The sequence below is a fragment of the Bos indicus x Bos taurus genome, chromosome 2, assembly GCF_003369695.1.
Source record: "Bos indicus x Bos taurus breed Angus x Brahman F1 hybrid chromosome 2, Bos_hybrid_MaternalHap_v2.0, whole genome shotgun sequence".
In the NCBI taxonomy this organism is placed as follows: domain Eukaryota; kingdom Metazoa; phylum Chordata; class Mammalia; order Artiodactyla; family Bovidae; genus Bos; species Bos indicus x Bos taurus.
In genome coordinates, this window is record NC_040077.1 from 95,783,373 (window position 1) to 95,802,452 (window position 19,080).

The following is a 19,080-nucleotide window of genomic DNA, read 5'->3' on the forward strand; positions in this document are numbered from 1 at the left end:
TGGTAGGTTGCCATCTATGGGGTCGCACAGAGTCGGACACGACTGAAGCGACTTAGCAGCAGCAGCATAGTGTTGTTACTCTACCATGAATCACAGGTCTATAGGACTATACTTGGTTCACTTTAAAAATGTTTTAAGGGGCACATACATTACTTTAACATAGATCTATTTTGTGAAAAATTACTAGATTTAACAAACTTCATTTTAAAGTGAGTGTGTATCACAAAGCCCTCCGAATACAACTGCCTGCTGTCCAGAACCCTTAGGCTCGGACCACATTCTTGATTTCTCAAGTTTCTCTTAACTGTGTTTGTTCTTACTGCCTTTGCCATAAATTTTGATAAGGCGCTATCCCACATAGACCCTTTTGCCTTGGTTAAATTTAATTCTCACTCCGACAGCAGCATGCTCACCTAGGTTAGGAGAGAGCAAGAGGCTCCTGCTGTTTAGCCTAGGGAAACTTGGCAGTGTAAATTTGACAGACTAGCTTACCTAAATGACTGAAGTTCTAGTCTAAAAATGGTCTGAAAATGCTCTGGGTTGCTGCTTCTGACAAAATTGGTTTGAGATTGGAACCAGCAGGATACTGATGCTAGTATCAAATTTAGTTGACATCTAAATTTGAGATGTCAGGTGTTGACAGTGGCTTCACTACTTCATAGCTTTGTGACTTGGGTGATTTACTTAAACGCTTTGTGCCTCAGTTATTCCATCTATAAACTGGACATACTAATGGTACTTATCTAGTACCTAAAGTGAGTAATGTAATATATGTATATGCTTTAACATATCATCTGCCACATAGTAAGTTCTCAGTAAATGCTAGTTGCTGCTATTATTATTATCCCACATAAAATCTGTATTCATTTACCTTTATTCCTTCTCAATCCAAGCGTACTTTCCAGAATACACAGTTCTTTACCTTGAAGTTTTGCTTAATAAAAATTGTGGATTGCCAACTTTGACACATGTCTATATGTAGCAGAGGACTTCTTCCAGAATTGCTAGAAACAGCCATCTGGAACATGGTTGAAGGATCACCGATCTTACTTGTACAATTGTAAATATACTCAAAAGTATTTACACATCAGTTAAAGGAAAATATTGTACAATCAGTAGACTGACAGCTAGATATTTAGTCATTTATTCTTTCCTTTGTGTCAGAACTTTATTTTACTTGGTAGTTTTGTTCTAACTATAAGAAAACAACTGACAGGTGATACTGATACATTCAGTGTTGATTATAAGAAGACCTGAAAGAGATGAGACTGAATTTGGATATCACAAAAGTTTGGTTTTGACAAAAAATTTTTAGGTTCTCTGACTTATGTAGGATGGGGAAAAAAGGGGAGAGGAAAGGGATGGTATGATTATTTCCCATAAAAACTAATTTTCTACTGAAGCATGTATAAGGTTGATACATGCCCTTTTGTATTTTACCTTTTCTTAAAATTCATAAAAATTTTATGGGAACTAAATTTGATTATCATGATAAAGTTCTTCTTTATTTTCAGATTTCAACTATTGCAGAAAGTGAAGATTCACAGGAGTCAGTGGATAGTGTAACCGATTCCCAAAAACGAAGAGAGATTCTTTCAAGGAGGCCTTCCTACAGGTATGTAGGTAGTTGAATAGTTAAAAGAATTTAGGATCAGAAGTATAAAGGTGTACCCCTATGTAGTTACAGATGAAGAGATGTCAGAACGCCAGTTAGATGCTCTATTCAGGACCATACAGAACATGTCTTTTCATCTTGAGTTGCTTCTCTCAAATAAGTTGAAGCTTGTCATATAGAATAAGAGCACTTCTTAATCTGAACATGTTGTGTCTGACTCTTTGTGACCCCATCAACTACAGCCCACCAGTCTCCTCCCTCCATGGGATTTTCCAGGCAAGAATACTCGAGTGAATAGCAGTTTCCTTCTCCAGAGGATCCTCCTGACTCAGGGATCGAACCAGGCATTGCAGGCAGATTCTTTACCATCTGAGCCACCAGAGAAGCCTTACTCTGAACAGTCCTGGATAAAAGACTGATTTTTTTTTTTTTCCTTCTGTTTTTGTAGACTGTGCTGGCTGCTGCTTTTCTGTTTAAAAGATTGGAATACATTTGATAAGGTTATAGCATTTTCTAGTTATAAGTCAGTTCTGAGACTGTACCATGTACTTCATAACACATTTCTTATTCCATGGTACTTAGCATGATAACTGCTTGTTAATTTAATAGTTGCTTAGGGTGATGTTTGATGATATTCCCTAATTTTAGGGGCACCTTACTGCAATTTTATGTTCAGCTACAAAAGTTGCCTAATCCATACCTTGCTTCCAAGATGGACCAAAACTGTTTTTAGTACTACATAGAAATTGGAGCCATATTAAGTATTTCCAGGAAGAGCAATTCCACAAATCTTTTAAGTTCAATTCATAGTTTAATAAACTTCAAGCTTATTCTTCCCTTCTTTAGCCTACATTATTTCTATTTATATATATTTCTATTTTTCAAAGGAATGTTATATCTTTTCCATTTTCTTGGCTGTTAAGCCAGCCCTTTTCTTTATCCTCACAATTTAATTAGGGATCCTAAAGAAATACCAGTAAATTGAGGTCTTGAGGATTCTGTGTTACCAAGTATGTGTTGTATTTATTTATACTCATAATTCTCAAAATATAGCTAGTTTTATCTTTTAACTTTGAAATATATCTAGTGTTACTATGTAAGACATTTGATCCTGAAGCAAATTCAACTTGATACTAAGAAACAAGCTACATGGCTTCTCTATATAAGTTCTAGGTAAACCCTAGCTGTAACCTTATGATACATGATGTGTTTTATGTTGGAAAAAAATCTTTTTTTTTTTTTGCCTTAATTGGCACCACACATGTGTAGAGAAGGGTATTTTCCCTTATAATCAAACCTCCATAATGGAGTATGCCATTATTTTGCTTTTAGTTTATGAACTCTCAAAACCTAGCCTGTATGTCTTAATTTGATTATAACAAGATCTGTATCAATATTCTTAGGTTATTTTTGTGAAGTTGGAGAAATGGGAATTAATTAATACATGCTGGGTTTTTATTGGAACAGCCCAGCTTTATAGTGATCAGTTTTTACCCAGAGGAAGTCCTTGAAGGGTTCTCACTGGATTTCATCTGGCTTGGTGTTTTTATCAGTAATTGAGCTGAAAACATAAAAGCCATGTTTATCAGATCAACAAATAACAAACTTAAGGGCAAAGTACCCTAAGAGATGGTAGAATAAAAACCTTGAAAGATCATAGCAGCCAAGGGAAATAGAGTGAAACGAATAGTCACACTTTATTTTTTGGGGCTACAAATCACTGCAGATGGTGACTGCAGCCATGAAATTAAAAGACGCTTTACTCCTTGGAAGGAAAGTTATGACCAACCTAGATAGCATATTCAAAAGTAGAGACATTACTTTGCCAACAAAGGTCTGTCTGGTCAAGGCCATGGTTTTTCCAGTGGTCATGTATGGATGTGAGAGTTGGACTGTGAAGAAAGCTGAGCGCCAAAGAATTGATGCTTTTGAAGTGTGGTGTTGGAGAAGACTCTTGAGAGTCCCTTGGCCTGCAAGGAGATCCAACCAGTCCATTGTGAAGGAGATCAGCCCTGGGATTTCTTTGGAAGGAATGATGCTAAAGCTGAAACTCCAATACTTTGGCCACCTCATGCGAAGAGTTGACTCATTGGAAAAGACTCTGATGCTGGGAGGGATTGGGGGCAGGAGGAGAAGGGGACGACAGAGGATGAGATGGCTGGATGGCATCACTGACTCTATGAACATGAGTTTGAGTGAACTCTGGAAGTTGATGATGGACAGGGAGTCCTGGCGTGCTGCAGTTCATGGGGTCGCAAAGAGTCAGACACGACTGAGTGACTGAACTGAACTGAACTAAACTATAGGATAAAATGTTGAGGATAATGGTAAAATTTCTGAACTTGAGTTTAAAATAAAATCAGTTATTCCCATACAGGATTCTGGATTAAGAATTCATCTAAAAAAGATAATGTTCTTTAATTATCATTGATTAAATGTGGTTGCCAAAAAAGCCAATACACCATAAGATTGTATTGGTTTAAAAGAAAAAAATAACCTAGTGTCTAGATTAAAGTGAAAGTTGCCCAGTTGTATCCAAGTGTTTTACCCCATGGACTATAAAGTCCATGAAATTTTCCAGGCCAGACTACTGGAGTGGGTAGCTGTTCCCTCCTCCAGGGGATCTTCCCAAACCAGTGATTGAGCCCAGGTCTCCCATATTGCAGGTGGATTCTTTTCCAGCTGAGCCAGCAGGGAAGCATTCTTTGCCATGCAAAAGGGTTGTTTTTCCTATAGTCAGTTTTTCTATTCATCTCTTCTTTAATTGCACCTGGATTTTGAATCATCGTCTTTTTTATGTTCACTGAAAGGAGAAATTCATCTGTGTTTTTTCTAGTCCTCATATGGTTTTGACATGTAGATGCCCTGATTGATTTTTAGTTTAATGTTGCATATTTTATTGTTTATTATTGTAAGTTTTTACATTTTAAACTATAACATTTTTAAATTCTATCCTAAACACTCAACTTTCTGTCAGTTTTCTGATCTTTTCCTCTTCTTTGTATTTGGCCAGTAAATGTTACTTTTATTTTAACTGATACAATTCTCTATTTTTCTAGGAAAATTTTGAATGACTTATCTTCTGATGCACCAGGAGTGCCAAGGATTGAAGAAGAGAAATCTGAAGAGGAGACTTCAGCACCTGCCATCACCACTGTCACGGTGCCAACTCCGATTTATCAGACTAGCAGTGGACAGTATAGTGAGTAATTGATATTTCTGTTTTGGAAAATGAGTTGAAAAACTAATGGCTGCATTCTCAAAGTAATCTTATAAAAGCAGTCGGCACTTTGCTAGATCTTGATTGTCACTGTTATATTTCCTTTCAGTTCAGTTCAGTCACTCAGTCGTGTCCGACTCTCCATCGAGTCAGTGATGCCATCCAGCCATCTCATCCTCTGTCGTCCCCTTCTCCTCCTGCCCCCAATCCCTCCCAGCATCAGAGTCTTTTCCAATGAGTCAACTCTTCGCATGAGGTGGCCAAAGTACTGGAGTTTCAGCTTTAGCATCATTCCTTCAAAGAAATCCCAGGGCTGATCTCCTTCACAATGGACTGGTTGGATCTCCTTGCAGTCCACGGGACTCTCAAGAGTCTTCTCCAACACCACAGTTCAAAAGCATCAATTCTTTGGCGCTCAGCCTTCTTCACAGTCCAACTCTCACATCCATGCATGACCACAGGAAAAACCATAGCCTTGACTAGATGAACCTTTGTTGGCAAAGTAATGTCTCTACTTTTGAATATGCTATCTAGGTTGGTCATAACTTTCCTTCTAAGGAGTAAGTGTCTTTTAATTTCATGGCTGCAGTCACCATCTGCAGTGATTTTGGAGCCCCCAAAAAATAAAGTCTGACACCGTTTCCACTGTTTCCCCATCTATTTCCCATAAAGTGATGGGACCAGATGCCATGATCTTCGTTTTCCGAATGTTGAGCTTTAAGCCAACTTTTTCACCCTCCACTTTCACTTTCATATATTTCCTTTACTTATATGCAAAGTTTTGTAACAGAAGCATTTGCTTTTCTTCAGGGTTTAGTTAGGATTACCCACGTATGTAAGACCTCTAAGTGGCCCTTTGTTTTGTTCAGGTGCATGGAGAGTCTAAGAAGTTTTTTAAACCACTACTTAAAAATGTATTTCAGTCCTCATATAACACGTTAATAGAAAACATGAGTTTTCAGATAATTATTCTTTGATTATGTTTAAGGCCAATTTTTGTCTCACAGAAAACAAAGATTTTTTTGAAAAATTATCAAAGTTCCCATTTCTCTGATGTCTCTGATACTTGGGTCTCTCTTCTTATCTTTCATCTCAATCTATTACAAAAGTACTTTTTGAGTTCTCCCTTTGTTTGATCAAAGGCATTTGTGTGAATGGTACCTTTTTCCTCTGTTTTTTCCCAATATCTTTTTGCCTTCCACAGTGCCTCACACACTGATGTCTTCATTTTTATTTGTTTATTAAATACAATGCTGCCCGCTATATAGTTGCCCTCCCTCTCTTCTTTAATAACACATCAAATGTACACATCGAAACTCTTACTACATTGGTTTTCTAATGTCCTGGGGTAGTCTGTCTCAGAAATATGTATAAAAGTTTGACTGCCAGTTCATAATTTTCCAGTTACACCTTGGCCTTGGTTTGCATAACTAATTTGCATTCCACCCATATTAAAAACAAGTAGCACACTTTTTAGCTCTACCAAAGCTGAAACTTTTAATAGTAAGTAGAAGGCAGGCATTTTTGACTAAGCTTCTTGTCGATTCTGTAAGTTTATTAGAGTTCACTCATCCTCTTCCTTCTTCATTGGCAGAAAGAGGTGTATTGTGTATTTTTTATCAAAATAATTTGAGCTATTCAAGGTATGTGTGCTAACATATTGATACATGAACTTTTTCTCCAACTTTAGTACACTTGAGGAATATAGCATAGTGCTATTAGTAACAGAGATTCATTTACCACAGCAGTTCTCATTTGAATTAGAAATAGAAGGCATGCTCTCCAGACAGAGGCATATCAGAATCTGAAATAGGGAAGTGAAGTTGAGGGAGGTAAAGCTCAGAAAAACAGGTTTCATTTGGCACACCCCTTCCATTCAGCAGCTAACAGTTGCTTGTTTTAAGGTTAATACTTTGAGATTTTAAAGGCTTTATGCATTAATGTTTATGCCTTATTCTCTCTGTATATGCATATATGACTTTGATGGAACTGATTTAACATTATGTTCTTATTATTAACAATCAATATAATGACCACTTACATATGTAACAATATTATATATTTATTATAAAACAAGTATATGGTTGGGAAAATTCAAATGGTAGAGGTTTCTAGTATTAATAAAAATTAAAGACCCTTCCCATCCCTCCCCAGTAGTAAGAGTTTGGTATATATTCTTCATTCTTTTTCATTCTGTTTATACATACACATGTAAAATGTACATGTGAGACCTGCATTATTTATATACTACAGACAAATATATGCATATATAGTTATGTAAGTGGTTTATTTTAATAGCTACATTGTGTTTCACTGTATAAATATAACATTTGTTTAAAAATCACATACACTGATGAATATTTAGGACTTTTCTACTGTTTCAAATAATGCTACATAAACATTCTTTTAGTATATAGTGCCCTATCCTGTCAGTGGGGTAGCGTCTAATTAGTGGAATTGTTGAATCCTAGTCAGCCTGCCCAGTTACCCTTCCCAGTGACTACATCAATTTATAGCCAATAAATTGGTGGTTGTGTTTTTTCATTAACACTAGTATTAGTTTGTCCATTACTTGGTTCACAATCCCTGATAATAAGTGTTGAAAAGATGTTATTCTTAGGTAGAAAAACATGTTTCACTAAATCGTTTTTCTCTTCATTTTGGCTACTCAAACTCTCAGCTAAGTTTGTTTAATTATACACTTTCCTTATTTTGTGATAGAATCATTATATACATCTAAATACACGTTAGTTACTTGACTTCTTTTCCTTCTTGTTTTAATTTAGTTTTTTTGAGAGCAATCTTAAATCCTTTTAAAATATAACGTGTATAAATAAATATTAAGAGAAAAACAATGTTTGATAGGATCAGACTTCAGTTTTCAGAGTACTTTCCTATACACATGGTCTCATTTGAGTTTTATAACAATTATACTTACGGGCTAGAACCATATATTTTTACTTTTACAGAAGAGATAACAGATTCAAATAATAGTTTAGTGATGGAACTTGGACTAGAACCCAGATCTCCTGATTTTTTAGTTTGCTTCTTTCCTTCCACTTTGATTTCATTGGTATATAGTCAAGAAGAAAGCTGTGTGTGTTGAATACAGTGGAATTTGCTCATTAACTCTAATTGAGAAATTGTGGTTTGATTCTGTTACCCTTCTGATTCTTTCAAGTTATCCAGCAGTGTTAATCTCAGAATACTTTTTACATATTTCTTTTTTCCCCTTTGTCTAACATAAGTAAAATTTATGGAGTTAGCTAAAGTAGATGGATTGTATATTCCAGTATCTGAATTTTCACAGGTATTATTTACTAAACTAAATTGTAGCCATTAACTGTTATTATTTCTTTATTAAACAGTAAATAATATAATTTTTAATACATAAATGACTCGGGATATTAGTCATGCAGAGCTAGCTGACAGTTGATCCCAAACCATCAATAATTTGCTTCTAAGAGACACAAAGTAACATGCTCAAGTCAGACATGTTGACTTTGTTAAAATCCATTATGTAGTTTTATATGTAATACTGTGATTTTTTAGTCCTTCTCTTTCTGGAATACTTGAACTCTTAACAGGAGAAAGTGTCTAACTTTTTCCATGTACCAAAGGTTAATTCAGTTTCTTTTATAAAGTGAAATGTCTTGTATGAGCCAAAATTTATTTCCTTTGGAGCAGATGAATGACACATGTGAATAATCAATGGATTCTACGTGAGAAGGCTTGAATATGTAGCTTAGAAATAGCAATAAGATACTTTTTCCTAAATGATCATCTTGGGCTCCAGTTTTAAACTCTATGAGAGGTCTGTGGTAATTAAGTTCCATAGGACATTTCAGTTGTCTCATTGAGTGGATTTCTGTTACACTTTATGTATTCCTAACTGAGTAAGAGAACAGAATGCACTACTGAATTGCTTTATTAATTATGCATTAAAATAATCATTTATTGGGTGCCTATTACATACCCATGTCTGTGGTAATAAATACATGAATGTAGAGAAGAAATATAGTACATAGTTAATGCAAGAATAAAGGAAGTGTGGGTCACAGTGGTATCTGTTCTCAACCAAATAACTTCAAATGGAATTTAACATTTTCTCATTTTATTTTTTTAATTGTTTTAACTAACATTATTATAAATTGTAATGTGGTTCATAGAGTATACTTGTATTCTAGAAATTGGATATAAGTTTTCCTGAGCAGAAAGTTCGGAGAAGGCAGTGGCACCCCACTCCAATACTCTTGCCTGGAAAATCCCATGGACAGAGGAGCCTGGTAGGCTGCAGTCCGTGGGGTCTCTAGGAGTCGGACACGACTGAGTGACTTCACTTTCACTTTTCACTTTCATGCAGTGGAGAAGGAAATGGCAACCCACTCCAGTGTTCTTGCCTGGAGAATCCCAGGGATTGGGGAGCCTGGTGGGCTGCCGTCTTTGGGGTCGCACAGAGTCAGATAGGACTGAAGTGACTTAGCAGCAGCAGCAGAGCAAAAAGTTACTTGACTATACAGAATCTTTCTTGGTGATGTTATCTGCTGTAATAATTTCTCCTAGATATGTCTTGCAAATTATTCTTTGAATTTAGTGTGTGTGTATGTTATATGGTATTAATTAAACTTGTAACAATAAAATCTGTTGGATTTTAGTTGCCATTACCCAAGGAGGAGCAATACAACTGGCTAACAATGGTACTGATGGGGTACAGGGCCTGCAGACATTAACCATGACCAATGCAGCTGCCACTCAGCCAGGTACTACCATCCTGCAGTATGCACAGACCACTGATGGACAGCAAATCCTAGTGCCCAGCAACCAAGTTGTTGTTCAAGGTAAGAGAAGTTAGAACTCACAGGTGTAAATTCTTTAAAAGGTTAAAATTTTACAGACTCAGAAAAAAGTAAGTATGGTAATGCAAAGCACTGTTAAAATACAGCTTATTTTCTGCAACATAGATAATATTTTCCATGAACTCTTCTTCCGTTATTCCAATTAGACCAAAATGTCATGGCATAAAAACAACTATTTTCAGTTTTAAAAATATAACTTCTATATTTAACACCTTTAACATTTGGATGTAGGAGAAATGGGGTAGGCTAGAGGGAAAGACAATAAAATTAGGAGTTTAAAAAGCTAGTTTCTAAATCTAAGTATATAGATTTGCTTTGTGACCTTCAGTAAGAGCCAGCCTCCCTTGACCTCATTTTTTTTCAGTGTGTCACATGAAAAGTTGTGCTAAATCACTGATAAGAATCTTCGGAGGTTCAAATTCTGTTTCTCTGCTTTTAGTCAAAAGTAATTTATATCTTCATTTCTATGGTCATCATTTTTTATTTCAAAGGAAATCATTATATTCTGAAGAATCTTTGCCAGTGTGCAAGTCCACTGCTCTATGAGCAAGAATAGTTAAATCCATGATGAATTACAAAAATTCAAAAACTACAAATATTTTTTCTTTTTTTGTTTTCTTGTTGTTTTCTTCCTGTTTGTTTCAGAAATCTCTATCAATAGTGGATCATTTTTCTTTGAATTCATTGCATATTTTAAGAAAGATTTATGCCAGATTTAAAATTTGCATATTAAGGAGATAATACATATGTTTCTAAAGATATTTTCATTAATAGTATGTTTTGTCTCTATTAGGTAATGACAGATATGCCCCTTCACCATGGATGATTAATTTTCAATAATTCTAAAACCAGCTAAAGAATCATAATATATTTAAAGGGCCCTAATGTACTTACAGGATATTTTGTTACTAAACAAATAATATTTGAAGAAGATAATATTTTGCTTATTAATGGGAGTAAAACACCTTTTCACTTTACACGCAGGTACTCAAAAATTGTAAAGCAGGATGTCAGTGAATTTGAATTCTGAACGTCAGTTTGAAGATGGTAACACATTTAGTATATACATCTTTTTGACTCAAACTACACATTTTAATTGATATTAATAACAAATATGGATGATTTTTAAAGAGTTTCAAATTCTCTCAGATAATGTTAGGTTTCTTATTCCTAGGAGGGCATATTTATTATTAAGCTGTTTTTAGAAAGAGACTTTTTTATTTCACAAATGATAGATCATTTAATTATGAAAATAAAACTTCAGTTTATTTAGCCATTATCATTTACATTAAAGCAGTGCTTACAGGTGATATAATTGATCAAGTGATACATTTTTTCGTCCTTTCAGTTTTGTTACAATCAGGAATTTATAATAGTTGACCATAATGCTTTATTTTCTCTTCGATTTTGCTATTTTTTGAAAAGTCATGGTCGTTTTTATGTCGTGGCAAGAGTTTACTTGAAATTTTTTAATGTGAATTTACCAGTATCAAAGGAAGACATTGAGGACTATATTTTGTCTAGGAAGATCATCCAAGCTGTGCCCTACTTACCTTTTAGGTTTAAGGCTGGTAAACATGTTAACAATAGAACAGAACTATGTTCCAATGAAAGATAAATGTAAGATCCAGCAGATATAAGTCATGAAGATCCTTTTTCATCCAAGTGCCTATACTAATAAATACACTAAATTGGGAATTATTTCTGAGTAATGAATGAGCCAAAGAGTGCTGCTGATCTCAACATTTTAGTCAGAATCATCTGTTGCTTTTTTTCCTTTTAATTCAATATGTATGTTCAGATTGATGATTGACCCGTAGTTTTACCAAGTCACAGTGCTTCAGTGTCGCACACCATGCTCACTGTTTCTCTTTTCAGCTGCCTCTGGAGATGTACAGACATACCAGATTCGCACAGCGCCCACTAGCACCATTGCCCCTGGAGTTGTTATGGCGTCTTCCCCAGCACTTCCTACACAGCCTGCTGAAGAAGCGGCGCGAAAGAGAGAGGTTCGCCTCATGAAGAACAGGTACATACATTGCATTTCCTTAGATTGTTGTAGGTCAAGTATAACTTCAGATTATGTCAGTAGCATCTTTGCATTGGGATTTTTTTTTCTAGTAAAATTGATGGATCCTGCTAAAACTTCTTTATTTAATAAGCTGCACTTAATGATGGCTGATGGTCAGTCTTTGATGAGTAGTAGTTCTCTTTCATGCAGTTTCTCCATGAGAGAGATAATGCACAACTTTGCTGTATTTTAACTATTGCTTCAGCCAGCTGACTCAGTTATTTAAAAATTGTTTTTTGTCACAAGTAGTATCATTAAGAAAATTAGGAGTTGTGTGTGTATATAAATGGTAAGTTTTATTTACATTAAATGTATTTGTAATAAGATAAATGTATGATGGCCAGTCCAAGTTTTAATGCATATTAAACACCTAAATAAAGATTTTCAAAAAATAGAGTAATTCTGAGAATATCTTATTATTGACAAAAATTTTAAAATAGAGCTAGTCTTCAACAATGAACATGCTAGATGTCAAAAATTTCTTAAACATGGGAAAGTTATTTCCATAAAGTAAATTCATAGCTGTAAATAGCTTTGTTATTAAAAAACAAAAGCAGAATAAAAAATGTTATTTACTTGTATTTACCTTAGTATTTGTATGTATTTAGCTTAGGATTTAAATATTTACCTTAAGATATGGAAGTTATCTAAGACAAACCAAAGAAAAGGAAAATAAAGATATTAAAAGTTTGAAACATTGAAAATATTCCTCTGCCTTTCACCCCAAGATTCTTCACATGCTGTGATGAAGTGAAGGAAACATGAAAGTTGAATTTAGAGGATCTAGATTCAAATCCTGGGTCTACCCCTTTTGCTGTGACTTCAGAACATAACCTCCTAAACCTCAGTTTTCTGGCATTTTTACAAAGAATCTGTTTTAAAAATAGAATCCCACTACCCACCCAGAGGGTGGTTCTGTGGGTCAAATAAGATAATTCCTTTGAAAGCACTTTGTAACTGCAGTGCTCTATTGAAACATTTGTTTTTCTGCAATTTCATTTTTCAGCTCAGATCAGCCTCTTTGATTCCTAAAATATTCCTAGCTATTACAGAATGTTAGTAAATTAGATCTAGACTATGAGAAATGGCAGTTTTTTTCCGGGTTATTAGGAAAAGAGTTGGAAACAAGCTGAGTAACTTATTTGTGCTCTATCAATCTGTGATTTTCTGTAAGTATTTAAGTTAGAATAATAAGCAGAAACATAAAAGCTGTGTTCATATTTAAATGTATTTAAAAATATAAACTCCGTTTAAACTTTTTCAGTTTTAAATGTTTGTAAGGAAATGTTTTAACCCTTTTTAAAATTAGAAGCAAGTCTGATTAGAAGTCTCAAGTAAAGGCTAGGCTAAAAAATGTAAGATAACAATATTTACTGAAGAAACCAGTTCTCAACAGACACAGCAGTCAGGTAAAAAATAAATCTCTTGATTGTGAAAACATCAGAAAGACTTCAGATTATGTCTATGTAGTCTGGCTCTGTAGAACAGAAACACTTAAGCACAAGCTGAGCAGGCAGCACTATAGCTTCTTGTCTACTCTGGTGTACAGAGAGAGAGCTGCCCATTTATAAAAGCAAATTAATTTGACTGGCATACCAAATTTTCCTTTTTCTCTATTCATTTGATTCATGATTTCCCACACACACACCCACCCACCCACAAACACACATACCTCCAGGTTGGGGACAGGGCACACAGAGCTACAGCTCCTAACAACCTCTGCTTGCCTGAGATATTCAGGGAAGCTACCTAACTTACTGTGAACTCTTTAATAAAATACTTTGGCTTGGATTTAATTTCACTCTAAGGAAACTTCCCATTGACTGCTATAGCTCCCTTTTCCCTTTATTCCCAGATTCCTGCTGCTTCTACTTTTTCAACTTTCATTCACTAGAATTTGCCTTCTGAGCCCACCATACCACTCCTGTGTCTACAAAAACATACAGATACCCTCCAATTTGGCACATCTAGTATTCTGTTCTCATTTCATTTTACCTTTATGGGAGTATTTGACACTTCTAACTGCTCGTTTCTCTAAGCTCTTCTTTGGCTTATTCACCTGGTTTTCTGCCTACTTTTCAAGTTTTCCCTTGAAACTTTCATGCCTACCTGTATTTCAGGCACCACCTTTATGTTGATACAACTTAATTATATACTGGTTTTGACCTTTCCCTTGAGATATCACTTATTTAGGTACCAGTATATATTAGACACAGTACTTTGTTTCTTTATATATTTCATTAGTTCTGCCCACAGTAAGAAAGAAGCTTATCTCCACTTTACAGTAAGCAAGTAAATATTTTGGCAGAGGTCACACCTTTTAAGAAATGGGTAGAACTGGGATATGAGCCTGGATCTGACACCAGAGCATGTGCACATGCTACCTCTCTTGTGAGCATGCAATTGTCATCGCCTGCTCTGCCGCGCAAACTGGAACACATGGTGGCAGTGTGCTGGAGGTATGTAGGGCCACGAAGCAAACATGGGAGCTTCCCTTGAATATTTATTTTGCTCAAAAATTTGGCAGAAACAAACATTTTAAAGGTAAAACTAAAGATTCGAAACTAAAGGTAAAACTAAATTCATACCAAAGGTAGTTGGCTTTGGATTGTGCCCCCATCCTTAGTTTTCTCTGGTATTATGGTTACTTAGGTGGAAAAGTTAGAGAATCAGTCTTCTGAACATACTCACTAGGATAGATACCCCTTATGTACCCCACACAAAGGCTGTCCTCTAAACTTGGATTAGGAAAAGTTGTGATTCTTCAAATTCTGTAACATTCAAATTGCCATATACTCAGAAATGAAGCGGTAAATGTTCTAAAAGTATAGATGGTTACATTAATTGTGTTGCTACAGTAACAAAAAATCAGTGTCTTAGAAACAAAAATCTCTTCCTCACTTACTTACATTTTGGCAGCTGCAAGTCATATGCTATGGCTCTCCTCCACGTGCTCCCAGCCAAAGGAGGAGCATCTCTTTGAGGCCTGTCCTTGTAGCAAAGGGAAAGGGGCAATGCTTTTTGAAGCATCTGCTTGATTGTGATGAACATCACGTCCACTCGAGTACCACTGGCGAAAGCACAGGTGAGGACAAGCCCAACGTCAGTGAAATGGGGATGTATACTCTTCCCACAGGGAGGGAGGAGTAAAAAATTATGGAAGCAATGCAACCCCTGTCTTGTAATTTTAGAATGCAGGAAGAATATAACAGTTTTCTTAAAAGTAGACGTCATAAAGGAAAAGGTTAAGTAGGTATGACAACACCTATGATTAGCCAAGGAAAAGATAAAATAGCAAAGCAAACAAACTAGAAACCTTTTAACATATAAAATCAGGAGACTAATAAGGGTATGTAATAGGTAGATTTAAAGACAATGAATTAGAAATAGGGTTTAAAAAAATAAAAAATTCAAAGCAAGTTAAGTGTATGCTATGTCAGTGAAGGTACATCCATTCAGCTTCCCAGGTTGCTCAGCTGGTAAAGAATTGCCTGCAAAGCAGGAGGTCCTGGTTCGATTTCTGGGTCAGGAAAATCCCTTGGAGAAGGGATAGACTACCCACTCCAGTATTCTTGGGCTTTCCTAGGGCTTTCCCCTGGGAAAATTCTTTATGGCTCAGACCGTAAAGAATCCATCCTCAATGCAGAAGTCCTGGGTTCAGTCCCTGGGTTTGGAAGATCCCCTGGAGAAGGGAACAGCTACTTATTCTAGTATTCTTGCCTGGAATATTCCATGGACAGAGGAGCCTGGCAGGCTGTAGACCATGGGGTTGCAAAGAGTCTGACACGACTGAGCAACTTTCACTTTTTCATTCAACTATATAAAACCAACCATTAATAATGAAGGTTTGTTTTTATTGAGATGGGAAGATGCTCATAGTGGAAAAGAGCAGATTACCAATATATATATATTATAATCCCATTTTTATTTATTTTTATTACAGAAGATAAACATAGTCATTATAAGCATATTAGAAAACATAACCTAAAATATATACTCACCACTAATGTACCACCCAAAATGTTAACATTCTGGAGTATAATTTTTTTCCCCTAGTATATATGTGCAATGATAAATAACATACTTTTAGTATAGTTTTTAATTTTTTATTTTGGAAAATTTTTAGCTTATGGGAACAGTTAAAAGCATTTTAGTACAGAGTTCTAGATACTCTTATCAACCTTCTCAACTTTCTTACAATTTTAGCATATTATATAACCAGTCTGTGTTTCTTAAAACTAAAGAAATTAACATTCTGTCATATACTGTGGATAGTAATTAACATAGTATTTTTGGACTTCCCTGGTGGCTAAGACTGTAAAGTGTCTGCCTACAATGCGGGAGACCAGGATTCAGTCCTTGGGTCGGGAAGATCTCCTAGAGAAGGAAATGGCAACCCACTCCAGTGTTCTTGCCTGGAAAATCCCATGGACAGAGGAACCTGGTAGGGTACAGTCCGTGGGGTCGCAAAGAGTTGGACACGACTGAGCGACTTCACTTTCTTTCTTTTTTATCATGGTATAATACCATTAACTGAACTATCCATTTTATTTGAATTTCCTCAGTTATTCCACTTTTCTCTACCAAAATCCAGTCCGGGTTACTACATTGCATTTATTCATTGTGGCTCCTCATCCCCTCCAGTCTGTGACAGTTGTTTTCTTTTGAAGAGTAATAAACTTTCTTTCAGAATATCCTTTACTTTGGACCTGTGTGCTGTTTTCTTATGATTAGATAAAGGTAATGAATTTGGGGGAAGAATCCCACAGAGGTGTAGTCTGCCCCTTCTTGTCACTTATCAGGAAGCACATACTAGCATGATTCATTCCTGACAATGTTCACTTTGATCACTTGGTTAAAGTGCTCTCCAACTGCTCCACTACATTTATTTTTCTCTTTTTACACCCTCTTCCCTACAAGCAAGTTACTACATTCAGCCCACACTGAAATGGAGGATTATTAAATACCACCTCCTGGAACAGAGAGTATCAAAGAATTTGTGGTTACAGGTGAAAACTAACACAGTAATTGGTGTAATTTCACAAAGATACTTGGAGACTATGCAAATATCTTATTTCTTTTTCAGGTATTCCCCACTAATTTTAGTATTCACAGGAAGATCTTTCCTGATTATTACTATGATATTATAATGAGAATTTTGTTTCCCCATCCCTTCTGCAATTATTAACTGGAATTCTTTAAGGAAAATCTTTCCCTTCCCCGTGTATTTTTTATATCAGTATGAATTTATAGATATTTACCTTATTCTTTGGGCTGTAATTCAATATTACTTAATTATGATATTGTTAAGATTATTCCAGCTTTGGCCATTAGGAGTTCTTGTAAGTTGGTTCCTGTGTCCTTTAGATGGCATCTTAATTTTCTTGAAGCTCATCTTTATTTTCTGACACTACATTATCCAGGTTCAACTTCTCATCTTACGGTTTTCTCTGCCCTAGCTTTGAAATCAGCCATTTCTTCAGTGAGCCCTAGTTTCTTTCATTGGAAAATGGTTTACTTTGACCAATTGGTTAAAGTGCTGTCCAACTGCCCCCCATTACAGTTATTTTTCTCTTTTTATAAATTTTTCAAAGTGCTCTTTGCTACTGCGGTTTCACAGGCCCTCTTAAAGGACAGAGCTAGGAAATATATATGTGCGTGTGTATATACACTAGCTCATGTATACACACATCTATAGTTCTGTGTATTACTATATACTGTAGTAATTACTGTAAGTATGTTTTACTAACCCCACTGACTAATCTCTAACCACAGGGTTTATTTTAGCCTTACCTTCCCCCTTTGCTTATTTGTAACTTCGTTCTCTGAGAGAAACTTGGCTTCCCAATAAAGATGGTTTATTTATGTATTTATTAAACACTAGTATCATATAAAATAGTTTTATAATTGCTAACTTATACCCCTGTGAGAAACAAATTTACAATACAACATTTATGTACAATTCTTTTTTTTTTTTTTTTTTTCCGCTTATAACCTTAAAGTACTAGTAAAGGCACTGTTTTCAGAATTACTTAGCTGTGCTTCTTTTTTCTCTACTCCTTTCAGTGAGGTGGGTGGTGGTGGTGGTTTAATTGCTAAATTCTGTCCAACTCTGTGACCCCATGGACTGTAGCCTGCCAGGATCCTCTGTCCATGGAATTTCCCAAGCAAGAATACTGGAGCAGGTTGTCATTTCCTCTTCCAGGGAATCTTCCCGACGCAGGGATCAAACTTGTATCTCTGCTTCACAGGCTCGTTACCCCTGAGCCACCTGGGATGCCCTCGGTGAATTTATGGCATACATTTACAGTAAAGTTAGATTTGTCAACGTGTTCATTCAGTTCTGGGATTACCTGATATCTTGTTCTCTGTTTTTAAGTTGTCATTACTTTACTCTTTGTGCTGCGTGGTTCTCTGGCGTCTGACAGACATATCTCCCACCACAGTGCCGTACAGTGCATTTATACCATTCTAAAAAGCATTCCCAGTGATGATTCTTGGTGGTTGGCCTCTACCCCTTTCCTCAGCTCCTAGAAACCACTGAACTGTTTTCCATCTTCTTCTGTCTTTTCCAGAATCTCCTATAACTGTAACCTTTTGGATATGACTTCTCTCACTTAGCACAATGCATTCAAGATTCATTGTTAGTGGTGTATGAATCAGGTAGTTGGTTTTATCCCTGGTATTCTATGGATGTGGTTTATCCATTCACCTTAAAGTTTATCTTCATTTCTAGTTTTGAAGTATTATGAATAAAGTTACAATGAACAGTTAGATACAGGTTTTTGTATGAACTTTCAGTTCACTTGAGTAAATATCTAGGAGTGGCCTGGATGGATGCAATGATATGTATATATTTAATAAGAAACTGCCAAACTGTTCTTCAGAGTGGCTATACCATTTGCCTTTCTACCAGCAATGTGTGAAAGTTCCAAGTGCTCTGTATCAAGTGTTATAACTATATTTTATATTTAGGTCTTTGATCCCTTTTGAATTAATTTTTGTAAGGTGTGAAGTGTGTTCAGGTTTATCTTTCTGTATCAACTGTTTATTCTAGCACCATTTGGTAAAAAAGATTATTGTTTCTTTGTGGAATTGCCCTTGTACTTCTGTCAAAATGTAATTGACCATATTTGTATAGGCTTGTTTCTGGGGTGTCTGGCTTGCTTCATTGTTTTTTTTTTTCCTTTTTTTTTTTTTTTTTTGCTTCATTGTTTTGTGTATCTGCCCTTTTGCCCATTCAGTCCATTGGGAGAATCTTTTCATTCTCTTCTTTTCTTAAAAGTACTCAGATAGAAATTTTTGAGACACTTTAAGA

General features: G+C 35.6%; 1 protein-coding gene across 10 annotated transcripts in view; it reads left to right on the forward strand.

The window, feature by feature from the left end:
- The window catches only part of CREB1 (cAMP responsive element binding protein 1), a 57,032-nt gene that overhangs the window by 31,408 nt on the left and 6,544 nt on the right, over positions 1-19,080 (forward strand). For 9 of the 10 annotated variants that reach the window (XR_003515015.1, XR_003515007.1, XM_027565596.1 and 6 more), the window contains 4 exons: positions 1,515-1,615; positions 4,675-4,817; positions 9,491-9,673; positions 11,570-11,720. Coding sequence is in view for 8 of the 10 variants with exons in the window: in XM_027565596.1 (XP_027421397.1) it covers positions 1,515-1,615; positions 4,675-4,817; positions 9,491-9,673; positions 11,570-11,720 (578 nt within the window). In the remaining 2 variants the exon portion in view is untranslated. Of the gene's footprint in view, positions 1-1,514; positions 1,616-4,674; positions 4,818-9,490; positions 9,674-11,569; positions 11,721-14,681; positions 15,417-19,080 lie in introns of those variants that run through there. The other variant, XM_027565602.1, reaches the window with a different exon arrangement.